At 32.1% G+C, this 25,569-nt stretch overlaps 3 protein-coding genes across 3 annotated transcripts; 2 read left to right on the top strand and 1 right to left on the bottom strand.

Annotated features, from left to right (window-relative positions):
- The first annotated feature begins 4,409 nt into the window (after window positions 1-4,409).
- On the top strand, window positions 4,410-8,007 carry LOC107428392 (uncharacterized). Its single transcript, XM_048478847.2, has 4 exons — window positions 4,410-4,449; window positions 4,548-4,863; window positions 5,386-6,929; window positions 8,000-8,007. The coding sequence occupies exons 1-4, from the start codon at window positions 4,410-4,412 to the stop codon at window positions 8,005-8,007; spliced, it is 1,908 nt and encodes a 635-aa protein (XP_048334804.2).
- Window positions 8,008-11,154: 3,147 nt separating this feature from the next.
- On the top strand, window positions 11,155-13,022 carry LOC107423450 (uncharacterized). Its single transcript, XM_025075980.3, has 2 exons — window positions 11,155-11,452; window positions 12,572-13,022. Exons 1-2 carry the CDS (start codon window positions 11,239-11,241, stop codon window positions 12,685-12,687), a joined length of 330 nt encoding a protein of 109 aa, XP_024931748.1. The 5' UTR covers window positions 11,155-11,238; the 3' UTR covers window positions 12,688-13,022.
- A 2,831-nt stretch (window positions 13,023-15,853) lies between these two features.
- Window positions 15,854-21,593, bottom strand: LOC107423463 (TOM1-like protein 4). Its single transcript, XM_016033032.4, has 10 exons — window positions 21,366-21,593; window positions 20,522-20,672; window positions 19,620-19,698; window positions 19,190-19,288; window positions 18,937-19,050; window positions 17,846-17,994; window positions 17,461-17,542; window positions 17,236-17,321; window positions 16,962-17,156; window positions 15,854-16,653 (listed from the first exon to the last, which is right to left on the bottom strand). Exons 2-10 carry the CDS (start codon window positions 20,629-20,631, stop codon window positions 16,062-16,064), a joined length of 1,506 nt encoding a protein of 501 aa, XP_015888518.1. The 5' UTR covers window positions 20,632-20,672; window positions 21,366-21,593; the 3' UTR covers window positions 15,854-16,061.
- Between the last annotated feature and the right edge of the window lie 3,976 nt (window positions 21,594-25,569).

The following is a 25,569-nucleotide window of genomic DNA, read 5'->3' as shown; positions in this document are numbered from 1 at the left end:
GCTTTTGTATGCACATGCATATGATTTATATTTCAGTTCTTCACCCAATATCACATATTGATATATGAAAAACCAACATGTATTTATGTTAACAAAAGGACTAGCTTGTCTGCGTAGATTATCTCAAACATCCATTTTTTGAGAGCTCTAACAACTGCCAGAGTATCCGTGTTCCGCATTCTATAGTCTTCCCTTATTTCATTATTTGTTTTAGAAATTGCAAAATGAAATGTATCATATTCAATAACCAACCAAAATCTAAATAAAAAAACTTTTTTATGAACACCATGTAAAAAACAACTCAATATAAATTGTTAGCTACAAAATTTTCACACTTGCTCAAGTGGCTTAAAATTAAAATAAGCTTTCCCTTTTGGCATTCTCCTACCCATCATGTCTCTTTCCCACACGTGTTAAAGACTTTCATTTTTTTGTTTTTTTTTCCGTCATACCCATTGTTTTTTTTTTTCTTTTTCAAATCATTAAACCAAAAGCTTTTTAATTAAGTAGAGCAAAAGTTGAGTACCTCTACCCATGCCCAAAAACACACATAAATTCTTCTTCTTCTTTTTTTTTTTTTCCTTTTTTTTCCCCATTATTATACTAAAACCATACTTAAATAAATGTCCTTAGCATTCACATAACATCTAATCATTTTAAAAAGAACCACCCTCAAAAACCTTGCTTTAAGATTATTCTCTTGTTCTATCCTTAAACCCCACACCATCAGACAAACATAACTATACAAAAATAATAAAACCTATTTTCAGAAAACCCATTTTTAGAATTGAACAATATATTTTAACTAACCCCAACATTCATTAAAGCTCTAAACTTAGTTAACTCGGACAGACATCAGTTAGCTCGGCCAGACATAACTTAGCTCGGACAGACATCAGTTAGTTCGGCCAGACACAACTTAGCTCGGAAAGACATCAGTTAGTTCGGCCAGACACAACTTAGCTCGGACAGACATCAGTTAGCTCGGCTAGACACAACTTAGCTCGGACAGACATCAGTTAGTTCCGCCATACACAACTTAGCTCGGATAGACATCAGTTAGCTCGGCCACACACAACTTAGCTCGGACAGACATCAGTTAGTTCGGCCAGACACAACTTAGCTCAGCCAGACACAACTTAGATCGGACAGACATCAATTAGTTCGGCCAGACACAACTTAGCTCGGACAGACATCAGTTAGTTCCGCCAGACACAACTTAGCTCGAACCGACATCAGTTAGCTCGGCCAGACACAACTTAGCTCGGCCAAACACAACTTAGCTCGGACAGACATCAGTTAGCTCGGCCAGACACCAGTTAGTTCGGCCAGAAACAACTTAGCTCGGCCAGACACAACTTAGCTCGGACAAACATCAGTTAGCTCGGCCAGACACAACTTAGCTCGGACAGACATCAGTTAGTTCGGCCAGACACAACTTAGCTCGGACAGACATCAGTTAGCTCGGCCAAACACAACTTAGCTCGGCCAGACACAACTTAGCTCGGACAGACATCAGTTAGTTCAGCCAGACACAACTTAGCTCGGCCAGACACAACTTAGCTCGGACAGACATTAGTTAGTTCGGCCAGACACAACTTAGCTCGGACAGACATCAGTTAGCTCGGCCAGACACAACTTAGCTCAGACAGACTTTCTGGAATTCAGTATTGTTTTAATGTAGTCATTAACTTGGAATCTATTGATCATATTTGATAAGCTTGGTGAAATTATTAAAGAATTTTGGGTTATGATTTATCTTATTTATGAATGTAGAGACAATGAAACCCCAAATAGGGTGATCAAGGTTTTCCATGTGTTGTTGTGTGGAAATAAAATATCCTATTTCTTTAGTCTACTTTTTTCTTTTTTCTTTTTTTTTTTCCAAAGAAAATGTCTATTACCCAGAAAAAAAAAAATTCTAATATGTGCTTGCATATATGGAATTTGATTCATTCACATAAAAATTAATATATATATATATATATATATATATAATATGATACTGATTTGATCCAATATGTATAAAAAAATAAATGTAAAATGAAGAAATAATTTATGTTTTGATGTGTATATAAATATGTGCATACAATATATATATATATATATATATGATTTTCAAAGTAAATTAAAAAAAATAAATATTTTTGTTGAATATTTTATCATATGTGAGATGTAGTAAATTTTTTTTACTTTAAATATTAAATAAATTTCTGTTAAATGGACTGGACTTTTTTGTTAATAAATAATGGATTGGACTTACTCCAACTATTGCTTTGCATTAGCCTTTTATCTTTTATCTATTACGTTAATTAAAATCCTTGAACATTCCATCACATATTTGATCTTCAACAGTTGCCATACTGGTGAGATCCACATTTTATGCTTCTTTTTTTATTTTGCCATACAGGTGTCAGGGGTTGTGGTATGGCATGCATTATGGTTATGATGACTTACAGTATGGTAAGGATAGAGTTAGTGTACTTTATACAAAATTCTGGACTTTATTATTGTACTTCAGAAAGGACTTTGACTTACCATGTAAGTAAAGATTTTGATTTATAATATTTTAAAGCCTATTTCCTTGGTTTTCAGTATTTAAATGCCATTGGCTTTTTTTCTTTTCTATTTTTTTTTTTTTTGTTTTCAGCTTTTCTCTCCCCCTACTTTCTTTATCAGTGACGACAAAGAACCTGAGGATTGTGTTATTCAGGTATTTATACATTTGGCCTCACTTTTTAGGTGTTTTTTTTTTAATAAAAAATTAGCAAGTGTGGTTTTCTTTAAATAAAAAATAGAAGTTTTTTTTTTCTTTGCTGATGTCTCTGTAAACATTTTGTTTTTTAGGTGTTCGTTGTTGCTATAGCTTAAATTTGGCCTCACTTTTGTTTATTAGAGAGTTTGGTAAGCTTGTATATATTTTCAGTTCTAATTTATCATTGATAGGTGAGAGTATGGAAAAACAAAAACAAGATCAACAAAAATATGATAGTATGTCAAATGCTAAAAGAGAAGAAAAAAATAAAAAACGAAGAGAGAAAAAGGCTATTACGTAATGAATTACTAAACATAAATGTTAGACGAGACCGTTTATTTTTGAAAACTTCATTTGTTGAATGTCACAGTAATAACATTGGAAATACATCTGAAGCAAATATAGGTGTTGATGAAGGAAGAAGAAAAGAAGATAATTTAGGAATAGAAAACACCTATTCTAAAAAGAGCAAGACAAATGGTATGCATATAAAAGATAATGATAATTTAGTAATAGTTAATAAGAAGGAAGAACAATTAAGAAAAAGAAGAGAAAGATATGCAAAAAAATTGAAAGGGAAAAAAAAAACTAATTAATAAGCAACAAACCAAAGAAGGAAATGCACATAATGAAGTGTTAAAAATTATATATTTAGGATCTTCATCAAATTAGGTTGGTATTAATGATGCAGAAAATTTACCCATTGGATATGTAACTAAGAGTGGCATAGTTAATGCACATTTGAAAAATCAAATTGAAAATGAGTCATTAATATCTAATAAAGGAACAAGTGTTTGTAAGAAAAGAAAGCAACGAAAAAACATTTTGAAAGAAATAGTTAGTAGTGTGCATGTTCTATCAAATCCTACATTTTGTAATCATTGCAATGCTAAAATATTACAATATGAACCCAAGGGATTTTGTTGTTCAAATGGAGAAGTTTTATTGGTTCATAATAAAATGCCTATTGAGTTGTATGAATTATTTACTTTAGATGCTGAAGAAGCAAAAGAATTTAGAAAATATGTTAGAACCTACAATAATACATTTGCTTTCACTTCTTTTGGTGTCAAATATGATAAACAACTTTGTATGAGAAATAAAGGTATTTACACTTTTCGTGTACAAGGACAGGTCTATCATTACATAAATGAATTGTTACCTATGGATAAGAAACCATCATATCTACAATTATATTTTTACGACACTGAACATGAGTTAGAAAATCGTCTTCGTTGTTCTAATTCAATGAATTTAATGTTGCTACAAAAAATAACCAATATTCTTTCTGTGAATCCTTATGTAAAGTTTTTTCGAAGCTTGAAAGATATTGAAAATTTACAAAATTATTCTATTCATATCAAATCTGATGTAGGATTAGATCAGAGAGTGTATAATCTTCCCACTGCATCTCAAGTAGCTGCTATATGGATAGAAGATATGAATTCTGAAAATAGAAATCGTGAAATTGTTATGTATAATCAAGCTGGATATAGTCATAAAATAGAATACTATTTTGGTTGTTATGATGCATTACAATATCCTTTGATATTTCCTTTTGGAGATGCTGGTTGGCATCAAGGAATAAAAACAATTAACAAAAAAAAAAAGACAATCATATTGTGAAGGTCAATTTTTGACCAATGTGACTGAAATGGATTCTGTTGTAGACATGCTTGATAAGGAAACAGAAGGTGTCTTTTTTTTTTTTTTTTTTAAACAATGGAATTTATGTATGTATAAATATTTTCAATAGTCCTGCTAACTTATCTTCTTTGCAATTTTTCTACAGTGATGGGAATGAAGAAGAAAAGAAATAGCGTTTCATGTCGTGAGTATTATTCTTATAAGTTGCAAATTAGATCACTAAATGATTCGACGATTTTGCATATAGGACGTCTTTTGCAACAATTTGTTGTAGATATGTATGTAAAATTAGAAACTTCTAGGCTTGATTATTTTAGAAAAAATCAAACTGAAATTCGTGCTGAATTGTATCAAGGAATTATTGATAGTGTTGATGTTGGAGAAACTAGGGGCATAAAAGTTGGTCGAAGAATTATATTGCCTTCTACTTTTATCGGTGGTCCTAGAGATATGCGTAGAAGGTACATGGATGCAATGACTTTAGTTCAAATATTTGGAAAGCCAGATATTTTCCTTACTATGACATGCAATCCAAATTGGATAGAAATTAAACAAGAATTGATAAAAAATGAGGAAGCACAAAATAGACCAGATTTAGTTTCACGTGTGTTTAGAGCTAAATTAGAAGAGTTGAAGAAAGATCTTTTTAAAGATGAAATTTTTGGTCCAATAGCTGCACATGTACATGTAATTGAATTTCAAAAAAGAGGTTCACCACATGCTCATATATTAATCATTTTAAAATCTAATTCAAAGTTACTATGTCCCGATATATTTGATAAGATTGTATGTGCTAAAATACCAAATAAGAATGATAATTTACATTTATTTTCTGCTGTAAAAAAACACATGATGCATGGACCTTGTGGAAAATTTAATCCTAAAAACATATGTATGAAAAAAGATGGTACTTGTAAAAATAAATTTCCCATGTCATTTACATCAAAAACTATTTTAGGGAAAAATTCTTTTCCATTGTATAGAAGTCGTGATGATGGTTGTAAAGTTAAGGTTAGAGGATCTGTTCTAGATAATCGATGGGTGGTTCCTTACAATCCTTATCTGCTTGCAAAGTTTGACTGCCACATAAATGTTGAAATATGTTCTACAATAAAGGCTGTTAAATATTTATATAAATATATATACAAAGGACATGATAAAGTTGCAATGAATATAAAGTCATTTAAAAATGATGAAGATATTGATGAAATACATAGTTTTCAGTCTGCTAGATGGATATCACCGCCTGAAGCGATGTGGAGAATTTATGGCTTTTCTTTAAATGAAATGCATCCACATGTAATGACATTACAAATTCATTTGGAAAATAAGCAAATGATGAGTTTCAAGAATTCTGTTAATTTACAATCTGTTGTGAATAATGATTTCTTTGTAAAAACTATGCATACTGAATATTTTGTTATGAATCGTGTAAATGTAAACAGTAGACAATTATTATATAGGGAGTTTCCTGCACATTATGTTTGGTCCTCCCAATTTAAAACTTGGAATATACGCAAACGGTGTGATGTTGTTGGTAGAATTGTAAATGTGAATCCATTTGATCATGAGAGGTATTATCTAAGATTATTATTAAATCATGTTAGGGGAGCCACATCTTTTGATGATCTTAAATGTGTAAATGGTGTTCAATGCTTATCATATCGTGATGCAACTTTGTTGCATGGTCTATTAGAATCTGATAATAGTTTTGAGTTATGCTTGGAGGAAGCATCTTTGTACCAAATGCCTTATAGTTTACGAAGATTGTTTGCTACTTTATTAGTATATTGTAGTCCAAGTAATCCGAGAGATTTATGGATTAAATATGAGAAAGCATTATCTGATGATTTTAAATATTTAAATTATAGTGATAAAGTTAAAAGATCAAAAGTTTTAGGACATATTAACATTATCCTGGAATCAATGGGAAAAACTTTAGCTGATTATGATCTTTTGGAATTTGACATTGATGACAATGATATTCATGATGATAATAGAGAAATTAGTGAGGAATTATCGATTGTTATAAATGATGATGATATTGCATGTGCACAATCTTTAAATATTGAACAAAAATATGCATACGATCAAATATTAGATAAAGTGTTCTCTAAAGTACCTGGTTTGTTTTTCATTGATGGCCCTGGTGGAAGTGGAAAAACTTTCTTATATAAAACAATTCTTGCTGCTGTTAGATCAAAAGGTTTAATTGCCCTTGCTATAGCATCTTCAGGAGTTGCAGCTTCCATTTTACCTGGTGGAAGAACAGCTCATTCCAGGTTTAAAATTCTTTTAGTGATGGAAGAACATAATACATGTCATGTTAGTAAACAATCAGGATTAGCGAAACTTATGAAAGATGCAAGTTTAATAGTATGGGATGAAGCTCCGATGGTAAAAAAGGAAGCAATTGAATCATTAGATAAGATGTTACAAGATATAAATGAATGTGATTTGTTATTTGGTGGTAAAGTAGTTGTTTTTTGTGGGGATTTTAGACAAGTTCTTCCTGTAGTTCCAAAAGGTACTAGAGAAGAAGTTATAAATTCATCTTTAGTTAATTCATATTTATGGCCAAAATTACATAAAATAAAATTAAGTCAAAATATGCGAGCTCAATTTGATCCTTTATTTAGTCAATATTTGTTACGCATTGGTGATGGAGTTGAAGAATATATTCATGATGATTATATTAAATTTCCATGTCAAATGATTGTTCCAAATGTTGATAAAGAAGATGCATTGGATAACTTAATTAAACATGTATTTCTTGAAATTGAAAAGTATGCTGAAAACTTAGATTTTATGATAAACAGAGCTATTTTAACACCTAAAAATGATTATGTGGATCAAATTAATAATGTCTTAATAAATAGGTTTGTAGGTGATACAATAACATATTATAGTTATGATGAATGTTTAGATAAAAGTCAACAAGATATTCATGCAGATTTCTTGAATATGTTAGTGCCTAATGGATTTCCTCCACATGAATTAAGATTAAAAGTAAATTGTCCAGTTATACTATTAAGGAATATTAATCCTTCTGAAGGGTTATGCAATGGAACAAGATTAATTTGTCGTAGATTTGATCAAAATATGATAGATGCTGAAATTAGTGTTGGAGAATATCCAGGAAAAAGAGTTTTCTTACCTAGAATTCCATTTATGCCAATAGAGAATGTAAAAGATGTCCTACATTTTAAACGTAAACAATTTCCAATACGATTATGTTTTGCAATGACAATTAATAAAGCTCAAGGACAAACATTAGACTATGTTAGTGTATATATACCGGAACTAGTTTTTTCTCATGGTCAGTTATATGTGGCTTTGTCTAGAGCAAAGATGGGACAATGTATAAAAATTTTGAATATTATGCCTTCAATAGATGAATTAGATTATACATTGACCAAAAATGTTGTATTTCATGAATTGTTGAGTTTAGTAAATTCTTCAAATAGGTAAGCTCAATGTATGTTACTTATATTATTGATGTTATTTTTATTTATTTATTTATTTTAAATTTTCTGGTCATTTTTTATATATTTGAAATCATGCTTTTGAACATATATGATTGTTTTGTTTTTTTAGGGGGTTGAGGTCAATTCCATTAGAACATATCTGATCTTGGACGAGTCTTGCCTCGGACATCGGATGTAACTTAGCTCGGCCAAACACAACTTAGCTCGGACAGACATCAGTTAGTTCGGCCATACACAACTTAGCTCGGACAGACATCAGTTAGTTCGGCCAGACATAACTTAGCTCGGACAGACACAAGTTAGCTCGGCCAGGCACAACTTAGTTCGGACAGACATCAGTTAGCTCGGCCAAACACAAGTTAGCTCAGACAGACATCAGTTAGCTCGGATAGGCCATAAGTTAGCTCGGACATTAGGCAGACATCAACACTATCCTCGGATATTTTATATCGGACACCCATGTCTCGGAGATCTGATCCCGGACTTCTGATATCGGAGCCTTGCCTCGGACATCTGATCTCGGACGAGTCTTGCCTCGGATATCGGATGTAACTTAGCTTGGCCAGACACAACTTAGCTCGGATAGACATCAGTTAGTTCGGCCAGACACAACTTAGCTCGGACAGACATCAGTTAGCTCGGATAGGCCATAAGTTAGCTCGGACATCAGGCAGACATCAACACTATCCTCGGATATTTTATATCGGACACCCATGTCTCGGAGATCTGATCTCGGACTTCGGATATCAGAGCCTTGCCTCGGACATCTGATCTTGGACGAGTCTTGCCTCGGACATCGGATGTAACTTGGCTCGGCCAGACACAACTTAGCTCGGACAGACATCAGTTAGTTCGGCCAGACACAAGTTAGTTCGGACAGACATCAGTTAGCTCGGCCAAACACATGTTAGCTCAGACAGACATCAGTTAGCTCGGATAGGCCATAAGTTAGCTCGGACATCAGGCAGACATCAACACTATCCTTGGATATTTTTTATCAGACACCCATGTCTTGGACATCTGATCTCGGACTTCAGATATTGGAACTTAGCTCGAACAGACATCAGTTAGTTCGGCCAGACACAACTTAGCTCGGACAGACATCAGTTAGCTCGGCCAGACACAACTTAGTTCGGATAGACATCAGTTAGCTCGGCTAAACACAAGTTAGCTCAGACAGACATCAGTTAGCTCGGATAGGCCATAAGTTAGCTCGGACATCAGGCAGACATAAGTTAGCTCGGTTGAAGAAATAATTCCGCCTAAATGTCAAAGTCAACTCGTTACCTAATTTGCGATTGATTTTCTTTCTTTTTGGATTTTTATTTATTTATTTTCTGGACAAATAACTTTAAGAAGGTTTTTATTTTATTGTAAATTAATTAATTCCTAATTTAATATAAAGGAATTAATTAATCAAACTTAGATTAGGAAAGGAAGTATAGTTGCAGCCAACTAGGATTCTTTATGTGTGTGGCCGGTTTTACCTAGGGTTTTTAGGGTTTATTTTGTTTCTTTCAAAGCCTATTTAAATGCTTAGTTATCAATAAGAACTAATTTTGATTTAATTGAGAAAATACTTGTGAGATTAATTATGTCTTTGTTCTTTGAGAACACCTAAAACACCATTAGAAAATTGGTTGTTTTAGCTTGACTTATCAATAGGTTTTCCATCCCCTATTGTGGCGTCTACATTATACCAAGGTTTCTAACCACAGGTTGGTTAGGGGTTGAGGTCAATTCCATTAAAACTTGAACTTAATTAAGATCCGGGCTAATATAATACAGGTTTAGGAGCAGGTCGTCCTAGGTTCGTATCAGTTGGAAGTGTTCTTACTTCAAAATTATATGATGCGATTTGGATATTAAATTTTTGAAAAACTTGGAATAAAATGATTAATTTTTTTATGTTTGTTAATAATTTAAGATTAAATCCTTCTAAACAAATTAAAAATTGTTAATTAAAAAAATTAATTTAATAATTTTTTAATTTAAACTTTTTCATATTACTTAAAAGCTATTAAACATTCAAATTTTAATTCAAGCCACGTGCGACGTGTGGCCATACCTAGTATATATATATATATATATATATATGTGGTCAAAAGCTATATATGGCACTGTACGAGGCTAAAATGATAGCGTGATTCACTCAAAAGAAACAACAGTCCGAAAGTTGCTTTGAGGGATGAGGTGAAAGGAAAAGAGTAAAAAGAAAGGATTAGAAAAGGCTGCTGACATTTTAGTAACAATCTTTTTATTTATCGTTGACTACTAACTTATATTATAATTTTTAGTTAAAATATTTAATTTTATATTTTATATTAAAATTTTAAAATGATTTTTTAATAATAATTATTTAAATTATCATTTAATATTTAAATTTTATTTGTAATAACATATTTTTTTTTCAACATATAAGCCAGCACACGGCAAAAATGATAAAATGTGCAATTTTTTGACACGTGGAAGCCCTTAAAATTGTGAATATAATTTAAATTTTTAATAAGTTACTAAAACCGCGATAATATTAGACGAATTAAAGTTTTTAGTTCAAGATTAAGCTAGTATCTATCAGAACTCATAAAAACTAATAATTGCAAGTATTAAATTACTGGAAATTTCTGATTTGTAGATCTTCAATATTGATACATTTTAATATATTATATGTATATATATATATATATATATAAATCTACGTTGTAACTCAAGCTAGAAAAGCGAAGGACCAACAATGCACCCTACAAACAACAGGTTTCAGTCCGTACGTAATGGTTAAAACAATACGGACAGACGAATGTCATCTCGTGTCTATCCTTTGATCGACACTTTGCAGAAGGTTCCCAATGAGGTTTTACATAACTTGCAGTTGTGGGCTGTCCGTATACCTTGATGTGGAAGAAATATATATATATATATATATATACAGCATTGCTGAATTAAAAATGTGACTGTTGAAAAAATTACTACATATGCCCTCCCGATCCCTAAAGAGCGAAAGACGAGGCTCTCTTGGCCTTTAGAGCTGCATATGTGGGTACCAGTTTGTAGGTGACTAAACAACAAATCTTTGTATTGGCTCCATTATGAAATATTTATGTAAGCTATAGTGAAGTGCATGAAAGTGGCACGAAGGTTCCTCTCCACAAAATAATTAATCCATATCTCCAAGCGCTATTATTTCTCATGCAACAACTTTCCTTTAACTTTATATATATATATATATATATATCTATATATATATATATATATATACACACACACACACACATTCTGGCCTTCTCTCTGTGGACCAACGACAAAACACAATACTGCTTGGTGTTCACCTACACACTAGTAGTAGTACTCATGGAGGGGAAGATGATGATGATAGAGGCTATGGAATTCAAATCCCTAGTGCTGCGAAGGGCTTTAGAAGGAAGCCGTAGCACCAAGAGTAGCAATTTCCCTCCTGTTAGAGGAGGCATCAAGCGCAAGATTTTGGCCCTTCTATTCAAAAAATTGAAGCTTGCAAGCCAACAAGTCGTTCACTACCTGCTGATTACCAAATGCAGTTACCACAGTTAGCCATCTTTCTCTTCATTTTATACAAGAAATTAATATAGTAGCATATATTAAGTCAAATAAAAGAGGTTCTCTGATGCTTTCTTTCTTACTATTTTCTACAAATTATATCTTAATTATACATATTTCTTCTTTATTTCTATGTTCTTTCATGAGAGAAAATTTCATTGTACAAAATTAAGATGGCTCTACTTTTTTTGAATACAAGGGATAATTGTGCAAATTTTATCTATTATACAACTCTCTTTGATTTCTTCGTTCAGTGCAAAAGCATGAGCTAACTAATTACAAAATAGAAAGTGGTTAAGTTCATTTTCTTGTATCATGCCAAGTTACTCATTTTCTGCCTAATTCTTAACTCGATTCTCATTTAGAAAGTCCCTCTCGTTTCTGATTTTAGGGAAGATGAGACCAAACAAAAGAAGGAAAATTTCTCTCAATCATTTTTTTTATCGTCTTATATTCATTTTCTAGTTTTGGAGTTCTCAAAGTGCTGGATAGGGTCTACAAAAGACATGGTGGGAAAGTACAGTTTGAGGGGGTAATAGACTACTAGAGTTCTTTCCTCTTCAAATTCCTTTTTCCTTGTTCATTTTCTGAAATTTCATTCAATTTAATAATATTTCTGCAAATAATTTAATATATATGAAAAAAGGTAAATATATATATATATATATATATATATTCCATTATTTTCTATTAACTTGAATTGTTAGACAAAAAGATAATTTAATATGGTATTTGATGCTTTAACTTGATTAATATCTAAACTGAGTTATCTGTATGTATAGTTTGAGTGTGTTAAAAAGTAAAATAATTATTATTATAATAATAATTTGTAATTTCATGGTGTCTCCAATTTTAAATTCGTTTTTTCATATTATCCAACAGAGTGCACATACTTAAGAGAAGAAAGATAGCATATAGTCTTGATTTATGAAGTTGTTGAAGTACGGTGTAGCGTACTATTAAGAAAGTTTATGCTATAACAGAGATGCGTACGTAACTAGTTCACTTAGGAATCAGTTAATATCTTATAAGCTTGTTTATATGTAAGTATGTATGTACAATATTAAAGCCTTTGCTGGACTAATTAAGTTGCACCTTTTTATTTCAGGTGATCAGATTCGAATAATAAATATCGTGTTACCTCAGCAGATTGATAATGGAGGGAATTCCAGTGTTCCGCTTGAAGAAAGAGAATATATAGGAGATGCACAAGGGCGTAAATGAGACTTTACTGTTATATATATATATACGATGGTATTCTGGTAAAAAAAATTTCAAATTTTTAAGTTGACAATAAATGGATTTAATTATTTAGAATGATTAAATTAGATATATTTGGTTCTAAATAATAAAATCCATATTTATCCAACTTAAAAAGTTGAGGATATTATAAGATTATTGTCCATATATGTATTGTAAAAATTTATCTGAAAAACAGATAAAGTAGATAAATGTTGATATATTATTATTTAAAACAGCTTAATCAATCCTGTGTAATTCTAAAAATATAATAATAATTGTGAAGGCAATTTAAATATATTGCTTTTCAATCTTTAAATGTATATATGAAGCTCGTTCCAAACAAACCAAGTATATGATATTGAATCTCAGCATGCAGAGCAGAGAAGCCAATTTTTGATTTTATGCTGTAAATTGCTTCGGTAAACATGATACAAATTTTGCAACAGTTGAAAACTCGATATCGCGACATGGATTTAATGCATGGCATGTGCGTGAGTGCGTGTACAAATACACTGTAATGATTGCAAGGATGGTTTTGTATATATAAAGAGGAAATCTAGCAGCGACCGTAAGAACCCTTATCCGGTAATAGTAATACTAATCCTCCATTTCTCATCTGAAATGGACATCACCCGTGAAGTCCTCATCCAAAATATTATTCCTTAATTGATTACTTATCAATAATACTACTTTGTCATTTTCCCCATCAATAACATTAATATTAATTTGTATGTTATTAATAAGAAAATTTCAATAATAATATGTTTGTTTGTTTTGTGGTTTAATTTATTGATTACAGTAGGCAATAGGTATGATTTAATTAATTCATGAGTATTGTGTGCGCGCGCACGTAGGTGTATAAATATTTTGACTATAAGAGGATGTCCTTTCAGTATACCCACGTATAAAGTCATGCACGTGTTTAAGTGGCTTCCATATTTGCAGGGGCTTGTTGTCACTTGTCACCCGAGACCAACTAGCTACCAATTGACTTCTTCTTAATTTGCCCATCTTAATATTAGCCTTCCTAAATACACTTTGGCTAAACCTCCTTATGAAGAGCTCAAACTATAAATTTTTAGGCCGTCATGCTACTTTAATGCGTGTTCTATAATTTTGAGCATCGACATTCTATTTCATGACAAGCGTTTGTACTTGCAGTGTTTATTTTGAAGCAACAGTAAATGGATCAAGTTTAATTAGAACTGTTGATCAATATTTATGTGTATATGTGTAAGGATTAATTAACGTGTATTTCAAATTCAAGAAAATTATTAATGATCTCCTTAAAAAAAATAAAATAAAATAAAAACGAAATTCTGAATGACCCAAATATGTATAATACAAATAGTTTTCTCTTCAGACTTGAACACTACATTTTAGATCTTGTAATCCAGCCCATTATTTATTTATTTCCAATACAAGAATAAAAACCATCAGGAATATCTATATTGATAAGTTCAGAAGATGTTTCATGTGAAGTTTTCATCTCTATTACACAACTCAAACATGTATATAAAATCTAGTGATGAATTCTACATATTAAAGCACACCATGTCGATCTCACATACAAAAACGCCTCACCTAAAACGCAACCAGCTTGAGTAATCTACAGTAATTAATTGCATCATAATCCAACAAAAAAAAAAAAGTGTGCCAAACCAAGTAACCTGCGGAGGAAGTGAAGCTCGACACAGCGGATATGTAGGATGAAGACGTAACCATGAATCCACGCACTTAACATGGAAAAGATGGCGGCAATCAGGCGAAACCCTAACCATTGATCCACCCACTTAACATGAAGAAGTAGTTAAGTTATAGTAGTTAACGAGCTTGGATTGGTCAGATTACAGTAGCATACGGAAGCTACAGAGAGTAGACTCGTCGGGGCCTTGTTCATTAATGGTGAGGGAGCAGGAGGTGCTGCTAACATGAGTGGAGTTTCGTCTGCATCGGCTGCAAGGAGGTTCACCCTGACTTTGCAGTAGTAAGCTGTGGCTATGGCTATTATCTTTGAAAGAACTCCCAAAGATATATATATATATATATATATAAATGGCAAACAGTGCATATCTGTTATCCATCTTCCTTTCATTGTAGGGGAGAAAGACAGAAAGACAGAGAAAAGAGCTTATTTGGATATTTTGAGGAACTTAATTAGCCAGTGATTAAGATTATATGATTTGTGTTTTTCTCATGGAACATGAAAATTATTCAGAGTCGGAGAGGTTTAGAAAAGCTCGATGACAAAGGAGGCAAAGCTAACTGGTAAATGTCTTATATATATATATATATATATATATATATGTATGTATTGAGCAATTACCATAGATTGTCAACGGTTTTGGGTCATTTTTCTAGCAAGAAAATTTCATAACTTTATCATTCTATATATGTATGTATTGAGCAATTACCATAGATTGTCAACGGTTTTGGGTCATTTTTCTAGCAAGGAAATTTCATAGCTTTATCATTCTGGCCTTAGCCATTCTCATTTGGTCATCTTAAAGGAGTTTCTACGATGATTATAATTGTCTTTATCTCCTCTAAATTTAACCGAGGGATTTTTTCCTAGTTACTAGAATCTGTATAATTTTATCCTATGTATTTAGATTCGCAAATTTAAGGAAATATAAATACTATAATTATTAGAGACATAGTATATTCCTAAATAATATGGGTGAATCAAGGGTGAATCAATGTATATCACCAATAAAATTAACCAGGCATGGGGCATAAATTAATTAGTACATTACCGACCCTATATTTCGTATATGAATGCGAAAGATTTTACATAAAAGTGAGAGAAAATACAGAATAGGAGATAAGTACGTATTGATCTTTTGTCAAAAGAAGGAAAACTGAAACAGAAAGGCCTTCCGTGTTTTAATAGTTTTCTTTGGATTCCTTCAATTAATCTCACACCTTGTATATTATTTTAATAGTTAAGAAATAAAATAAAAAGATAGGGCTTGGATGGTTTTAGAAAATTTACTTTGGCCAATCTCAAAATTTTAAGAAATATATATGGCCTGGCCTTTCTTTCGTAGAAAGAGACTGTTGTCTAACCGAGAAAAATAAAAGGCATGCTTTGGCGAATGGTTTAGTTACTCACTTGAAACAACAGTGAATATAAAAGGACACTGAATAAAACAAAAAAGCGAACATGAATATATTTAATTATGTGCAATAAGCGGGCCATCACAAAATAAACCAGCTAAACAGCATGAACAAACCAAAAACCCAAGGTCCCTACCAACAATTATTTAATAACAAATATTTTCATGATCTGATGTAAAATCTGATTTACGACGGTCATAAGCTGTACCACTAATAAAATCAAGCTCTCCGATCACTCAAAATGACCTATTGGGTTTAGAAGGCGAAGACGACTTAGCTTTTGCAAAATCAACAAGATCTTTAAAAAGCGCATCTTCTTGTTTTACTTGCTTGTTTGGCGTAGAAGAGTCAAGTGAGAGATTCTGAGTCTGTCCAACTAAACTGTCGTAGGAACTGGATCCACTACTTGTCTGAGTACCACCACTTGAGAAAGATTGTTGCTCGAAATACTGCTGTCTCTGGTTATGCTTAGAAGGTGGGGGTGGAAGGAAGCCGGGTGGCTGGGACTCCCAGGGAGCTGGATGCAGCTGATCAGCAGATTTGCTTATGGGAGGTGGCTCATCATATACAGGCCGACCAGTGAACAATGGTGATGAGCTAGAGTTTATAGCGTTCGAATTAGTGTTAGCGGCATGTGAGGTGTGTTCTGATGTTTTAGCGAATCCTTCAGATTTGTAGGCATCACCACTCAGATAATCAACAGATCCAGCATCTGTAAATACCGGCTTTTTTGATGAGGGTGGAGGGGCAAGTGGGCTAATCCGCACAGGTTCAGTCTTGGTATTGGCAGGTTTCCGACCTTGCCCTTGGAAATTATCTCTCGAGGACCTGATATAATACAACTACATCAAGTTTCTTCTATGAAGCAAGAAAAAAAGGAATGGTAAATACCATATTCAAAAACCATCAATAATATGAATGATAAGCATTCAATGAAACAATCCCATATAACCCAATAAGTAAAATCAATGAAATAGACCGAACAGAAAAAATATATATATATTCTGTAAAGGATCCATGGCACCTTTGTGTGTGCGTGTGTGTGTGTGTTTGCAATACTATAAAATCTATACCTGTACTTCTGCATATGAATGTCAGTGCAGATTAAATTCAAGAGAATCTCCTAAAATCGTTACCTGTGAGCTAGCTGAGCAAAGTCATCTTCTGATTCATCATCCTCATGGTTGACATTCACAAGTGGCACTCCTGAAAATTCTGTTTCTTTTACTCCAACAGTAGGGGGAACTCCCTTCACAATGTCATCATGTCGCCCAAGTACACGTTGTAAACTATCATTCAGTGCCAATCCCTGGAATAGAAGTTCCTCATCTCTGGAATAGAAAGTTTTGACCGTCAGTATCATCAAAGCTAAATATAAGGAACAACTATAAAGTTCAGTCAATCTCTTACGTAGTATTATTCACAAGAAGCATGACACGCTTTTGATAAGAACGACACTGATCAACAAGGTCAACAATCACTTCTTCCTTAACAGACTGTCATAATATTCAGAAATGCAAAACCCAAGAACAACCAAGCATTAGATTGTATTTGTGATTCCATTTAGAGGATAAGAATCAAGTAAAAAAGCATAGGCTAAAAGAAAAGTACTTGCAATGAGGACAGAATATATACCTCAGGATTCTTTGCATCCAAGGCACCAAGCATTTCCATTAAGACATCTACTAGTCCCCGAGCGTTTTGAATTTCCTGTAAACTGATTGCATACAATTTTAACTTAGAAGCATATAACATATATTGCTTGATTATTCACCAAGAAAAACCACAGATATACCAACAACATGACAGAAGCAAATGCATCTATTAAGACTACTATAGAGATAAAAAGTTTCAACCAAATTATGTTGAGGTAAAACATATATTACCACAGATATACAAAGGCCAACAACATGACAGAAGCAAATGCATCTATTAAGACTATTATAGAGTTAAAAAGTTTCAACCAAATTATGTTGAGGTAAAACATACATTGACATATAAAAAACAAATGAAATAGCACCTTAGGCCAGAAGCATCAGACTGTAGAGAAGCCTCAATAGCAGCATCATTATTATATGCTGAAACAGGGGAAATTATTGGCTGGGTCTGGGGTGGAGTAAAGAATGGTACACTACTGTCTTGTCGTGGTGGAAATTCAACTCCTGCTGCCTATAATATTCAGATAAGAAAAAAGAAGAAAACAAAAAGGAAGAAACAACATGAAGGATTAGAAGCTAAGTGAAAAGATTAAAACCTAAAATGTAATTTTCTAAACATTGAAGCAGTAAGTGTTATCTTTTAAAGTATAAAGAGATATGAAATCTTAAAACAACCAGTCCACACTCATGAAACGATCATCCATTAGACTTGACAATGAAAAGAAAACCACCAAATGCAAAACTTTTACCAGTATTATACCTATTTCTAATGAATAAGATAGGAAAGAAAGCTTTCAAGCTGAGGCAAACTATTAAAAACATGATTCCGGCATAAGTCATGGTTCAGAAACATTAAACCAGAATATAAGGGTATGCAATATTTTCCTTCTGGAAGGGCAGATCTGTATCACAAGGAAAGAAACAATGAAGTCACATGACAAGTAACTTATATACTAAGCATCTTGCATGATGGAGACTATCAACATGGACATACAATATGAAAATAGCAATGCTGCAAGGACATTAAAATTATTAAAGAAATGTCCAAATGCAGGAGAAAAAGATTCAGCCATAACAAAATAGTTCCAGTGGAAGAAACTTCCGAGTTAGGTTCTGCATTAATCAAGCAGAAAGCACCACAAATTCCCATAACAATGAGATAAAGATTGTATAGTCCATAATGTCCACATTATACTAGACTACTAGGATTTTGCTATAGAACTACCATACAGTAGAATTATATGATCAAGGGGCATCCACCATATGGTTGACACAGAATTGGCAATTCAAGTAGATAAATTTATAACAATACTCTTGTATGTTTTAAATCAAGCAGGATAGCAGCCTTGTGAACTCAACTCAGTGGTAATCTCAACTGATTGATAAGACAATATATAACAAATGCTCAACACTAAAATTTGAGAAAAAGAAAAAATATGATAAAATCAATCACCTTCAATTCATTATACGCTGCATAGTATTGGGGAAACCTTCCCCCGGGTCCACCAAAGGCTTCTTGCCAGGCATCTATCAAGATTAGAATTTTTTCCCTTACATTCAAATCTGGCTGCAGAAATTAAACAAATAAATGAGACGAGAAGTCCTGGCAATCCACAAGAAAACGAGGCAAGACAGCAACAACTGAGAATCAAAATGGAACAACATAAATAAAATAGACAATATAGTCAGAAGAAAACCCATGATACCTTTTTCTTAACTATTTTAACCATTTCATGTAAGATATCACGCTCGATGATCTGCTGAAAAACATTTTCACCACAGTTTTTGCTGAGAGTCTCCAAGGCCTAGATCAAAATATTCCAGTTTTATTTAAAAAAAAAAAAAATCATAATTAAGCTACAGTTTCTTTATTGTTAACACAAGGAAATAAAATCAAACAGAAATTATTGATGCATTAGCACAAAGATATAGACATGCTGCAAGAAATGCTGCATTTATAGATACCTAATCTTCGAAAGGGCTTGATACCAGTGACTTTGGACCACAAACTTATACAATTACGTGAAAAATCATTAATCAACAACAATTAATTTAGTGTAAGTTTTGATGTAAAGGATATTAGAAAAACCAAACTACATATCAAGAAAATCTCAAAAGAAAAAGAACGATACTAACAAAAAGAGCCAGAAGTTGTATTTTAGGATTTTTACTGCCAAGGCGCTTCTTGAGTGTCTTCAATGCATCTTTTGCTTGCCTGCAGTTTCAAATGAATTCAAAGCCAAAAATCAATACAAGAGCATTTTAAGAACTTAAGTAGGAAGGCGATCCTGGGAGCAACAAGATTATGAAAACTGCAAAAAATAGACAACTTATAATTGAGAAGAAATAAAAGTGCAAAATAGCATTCAGTCCTCTACCATTATAAATGTCCAAAACATTCTGAAACACCATACACGAGCAGATGCTAAAAGACTAGTGCAAAGTAAATGCTTCACTATGGTGAAGTTTCCAATTAACACTGCCTTCCAGGAAGCTAATGCCTCGTTACAATTTTTTTATTATTTTTTTTTTATATATATAAAAAATTTACTGTGCAATCACGATAATAGTGGTGAGAGAATCAAACTCATGGAGAAGGGAAATTGGCACCAAACAACTACATGTTTTAGAAAAGGTTGTTAAGGAAAGGCCTGCTTGGCAAAAGTTGATACATGGTTACTTAAAAAGGCTTAGCTGACTTAAGATTATTGTTACTGCAATCAAAAAATCATTATTACTTCTTATTATAATAAAGATTGGAAGATAGTTGTTTGTACTGAATCTTTGTAATATATGCTGAAAACCTGATCTAAACTAAACTGCTCTGCTTTGGCAAAGATTAATCAATCTATGTACATCGCCTCTCAAAATTATAAGCAAAATTAAATACAAGCAGACACCCACTTTTACCCAACACTTAATAGTTCTTGAGTAATTAAAGTAATCCAAATTTTGCAAAACAGATACCAGAGTTCAAAACAAAAGGCACGCACAAGCTTTCTATGAAAAAAGATAAATGAGAAACAATGCATTGATACCCTGGGTCCATGTTAATGATATCACATAATTCAATGTTTATTGCCCAGTCTGGACCAATCAGCATATCACTTGTTGCCCTCTCGGCGCAGGCTGCTGCATTACCAGCCATGTCTTTAGCTCTTCACTCAAGCAGTCAAGCCTCAAAATTTCCTACAAAAACCACCCAAAAGTTGAATCATGCAACGCCGTCCAAACAATCAATTTAGGTTACCTAATTAATTATAAGAAACAGAAGATGACATTATCATAATCAACAATTCGCTGATAATAACGAATCAGTTCTCTCCCACCATTCAGAAAATAAATAAATAAAATAAAATAAAATTGCATTTCAAAGAGAAGACATCAATTCTGTGCAAATTCAAACAAGATAGTGAATTTGGGAATGATGAAATTGTTAATAGCATCAAAATCACTTCACTTGCTCACCCTGCAGACAAAAATTGACCCAAATACTAAACCCCGATTTTGAAAAAAAGACATCGACAAATAACACCAAAAAAGAAATGGTCCATATAACTCATCAGCTTATAAACAGATAACCGATTAGAATTTGAACCAAAAAATTTGGAAAAAAAAAAAATAGCAATTAGATCATCAATACTATGACTCGGAAATTAAATAAATAAAAATAAAAAAGCAAAACCTAATAATTGAGATTTGCTCAAATAACAAACAAAACGGAATTATCCCCTTGGTTGATCAGATTATGAATGATCCTAAAGAAAACTGGAAGACCCAAAAACCAAGAATTCCCATTTCCAAATTGGGAAGGAGATCAAGACAATTGGAATCGGAAGAGAAAATCAAGAAGATTGCGGTGAGGATCTGAGAGGAGCTTACCAGTCAAAAGTCGTGAAGAAGATGAGAGGATCAAATATGGGAATGAAGCGCTGTGTAAATCCCAAAAAAATAAAAATAAAAAAATGAGGAGGTAGAGAGAGGACCAAGAGAGAATATAGGGAGTGGGTTTTTTCTTCCACCGCGGGGTTTGCTGGTTTGGTGGCCTTGTGTTCTTTTTGCGTCACCCCTTTGCCGTTTAGAATCAACTTGGACTTTTTTTTTTTCCTTTTTTTTTTTTTTTTTTTTTTTTTGATAAATGGAATCAACTCGGACTTTCGTTTTCAGAAGAGCAATGAATAAAATAAAATAAAATAAAATTACGTTAATTTATTCTTGTAACAAAATAATAATAATAATAATAAAGAAATTTCTCCTCAATTTTCCTCCCAGTGAACTAAAAGGAACTGTATGTTATTTTGATACTAATAACAATCGAAGGGGGGTGTACGGTTGATGGTTTTTCGCGGTTCTGGCGAACTAATTCACTTCGCCAGTCGTCTTTTACTATTTTATTTTTAGGACATTTCTTTTTTTTAAAAAAAATGAAAGCCCTCTCATATATACGTTATTTTTTTATTCAAAAAAATAAAAGCATTTAACAGTAAATTAAAGAATTTACTAAATTTTTTTGAATAAAATAGTAAATTAAATTATTTAAATTGAAATTTTGAAAAGTATTATTCAATATAAATTAATTTTTTAATAACATCAATAATAGAGATTTTAATTTATATATGTGTCAATTTACTTGAATTCAATACACACAATAAATTTTAACTCAACTAAAAATAATAATGATAAATATATTAAAGAAGTAAAAGAGTAATTTTTATAATTTTACTAAAGATAAGTATAATAAGCAATGCCATCAAACATAAATAAAAAGAAAAAAATAAAAATTATCAATATAAAATTTATATGATTTAATATTTAGTATAAACTACATATATTTTATTTAACATTAAGGTGATGCAAAATTTTTAAAGTAAAAAACTTAGTTAATGAAAAATAATAGAAAACACACCTAGTTGACAAAACTCCAAAAAAGAATATTGAAACAAAATAATATCTTTTTTAACTCCAATTGAATTGGATACAAAATAATAATTACAGATATAAATCGTAATAGATATTAATATTATAATAGCAGTCTTTGTAAAACGTACAACAATCCTATACCATAAATCAACGATATATTTTTTTGAAATTACTTACGTGGTCCAAAACTTCATGACGCTTTGATTCACAAGTTTATAAAATATATATATATATATATAAAGAGGTACCTGCGAAAACATTTTATATATAATGTGATTGTTTTCCAAGCTTTTATTGGTCGGTGAAAAGAGGTTAAGTCACGGGCAGTATCTTTATTAAGAGCAATAGAAAATTTTCTTTTTTTTTATTTTTTTATTTTACTTTTAATTTTTGTGTCAATTATAAAAATAAAATAAAAAAACTCTTAATTTTTGTGGTTTTTTTAGATTAACGTGTTTGACTTTTCTTAATGGGTGGGGATTGATCTGAGCCGTAAGCGCGTTTTGAGACTTCGGATGGGGTCCACTTTCAAGTTTGAAAGTCTGTTGCCTGCGTGGGAACGGGCTGAGTTGGGTTTTAGCGCTGAATTTTTTGGTTGAAGCTCAAAGTCAAATCAACATCAACTTAAGAGTTGGGCAGGAAACCCTACTGTGGTTGACCTGGTCAGACTACTTGTCCAAAAGCCTATTACTGGTCAAACGAACCAGTATTTCATTTTTCTTCACTTTAATTGGCAAGAATTTATTTTGTTCCTTTGTCAGTATCAGAATATGAAAAAAGGACGATGCTACACAAATAGGCAAGCTATAATAAACATAATTTATGTCCATTCAGCCAAAAAATTTTTTTTTTTCCTATACTTAGATAGCGGAAGTAATTATATGTAATATATAGTAGATTAATGGATTTATTTTGCAAGCGGTTTTCCGAGGGAGGACATGAAATATGCACGTTATTATGTTCGATCTCGTGTGTTTTAAACTATTAACCAGATGATATTTTATTAATTCAAAACCATACGGGATTGGTTTGATTTTGACCAATGAATAATATATTTATATATATTTATTTGAGAAATGAACAATGAATTTCCAGACTATGATTCTAAACAACGAATTTCTAGACTATGACTAAACATTTTTTCTCCTGTCATTAATTTCATATATTCTGTCGAGACTTTACTACAATGTTCACAGTACGTAAGCATATAAGACTTTTTCTCGTCTAAATAGGAATATATATAATACATCCAGCTTATTTCCTCATGATAAACAGTCATATTTATAGTACTCCAATGGATGTGATAAGCTTACATATAATGCAAGACGTTCTCATGTATAATTTCTAAATTAAAAACGCAGTTGAGACAGTAGATGGAATCATTTTTTTTTTTTTTTTTTTTTTTGGGGTGAATGACAGTAGATGGAATCTGCATTAGAGTCAACTATGCGAACGTATTACACACATTCAAATAAGTTGCCGCTATACTACTCTCCAGTCTCCAGAAATGGAATGTACTAAATTACTTGTGAATCTATATATATATATATATATATGTATACCATATTATTATATAAAGCGTTTGAAGAACAGCCTGAGTTGAAGCTGGTGTTTTTTGGTCGTAAAACTAACATTCAACAAATATGGAGGTTTCCCTTATCATGCAATAAGAAAAAAACTACCTTTGAGTACCATGCCCCAATTTTATCCAACTTCTTCAGGCGAAGAAAGGAATGGCAACTGGGCAAGGTGGTGCAGGATGGCCTCCTCCTACCCCACCCAGTCCCCTATTCATTTTCTATCCTCGCCACGTATCTTGATTGTTATTAAAATCATATATACATATTCTTATTATGTTTTTTTATGAATTATAATAATATAAATCAATAATATATAAATTTACATATTCATATCAATTTAAGTAAAAATATATACATGATGGATACGAGGACAGGAAGTATATTTTCTATCCCATTCTAACTTCGATTCCCATTTAACTAGGAAATCTCCATCCTATTAAGGGCGGGTTCCTATGGAAATCCGGGCGAACTGGCTATTTTGCCATCCCTAAAAAGAGCCAAATGGATCGCTGTAATTAGATAATGCCGAGACAGCACCTGGAAGCTTCTCTTTTGTTTTAAATGACTGAGAATTTGACTTTTGGAAAGATACAAATTCATCATCTTCTTCATTACACCAGACCATAATGTCAATTTAATACGCGAAAAAGCACCCAATTTTGTAAATTCTATCTAATTGTTGAATTTATTGTTGAAGTCGTCCTCTACATATGATACTATTGGCGGCACCAATTAATGTTTCTTTAGCATATATCGATATTTCCACAATTCCGTGATCGGTCATCTTATCTATTAATAATTAATAACCATAGAATATATCAAACCCCAACAGAGAGAACAACACACATAAAAAATAAAAAAAAACAAAAAAATAATAAAAAAAAAACATAGAAAACTGCATTTTAAGAACACTCCAATGCTCAAGCAAGTATTAAGCTTGAAACAATGTGTAGAATTTCGTACTTTAATGTAATGGATATGCTTCTCTTTATAGTTGATCTTGATGGGCTTGGTGATTGTGAGCCTGGTAATTTATCATGGGTTTATTATTCTTGAATCCGATGTTTAGGCCCATTAGTTTATAGTTCATATAACAATGAAACTGGTCAGTTTGGCGAACATGATGAAATTAGCAGCCGCCTTGGGCATTATGAAAAAGAAATTGGAGGAATAACGTGAATTAATTATGACTGTGTTTGATTTTGCCATGAATGTAACACTATGATTATAGGAGCTGCGAGAACGACGACTCTTCACAGCAGTATTAAATATATATTGCCTACAGAGATTGGGTCACCCATAAATAAGTACAGAATCTGATTCAGTAGAATATCTGATAATGAACGGAACTAGTGCAGGATTAATCTTTTATATTTTGGATAGGAAATACGAGTACTTTGTCCTGTATTTTAGGATTCTTATAATTCTAACTCATAGGAAATACTGAAAACTAATTAAAGCAAATTTTGTACCTTTTTTTTTTTTTTTACTCTGTTATATTTCTATAATCATATACAACCTAACGAAGAGGATTGTCTATAACTTTTTATTCCAGTTTTCTGTACGCATTTTGGCCCCACTTACAA

Source organism: Ziziphus jujuba, chromosome 7 (genome assembly GCF_031755915.1).
Source record: "Ziziphus jujuba cultivar Dongzao chromosome 7, ASM3175591v1".
Taxonomy (NCBI): Eukaryota; Viridiplantae; Streptophyta; class Magnoliopsida; order Rosales; family Rhamnaceae; genus Ziziphus; species Ziziphus jujuba.
This window is presented reverse-complemented; position numbering and strand designations above follow the sequence as displayed.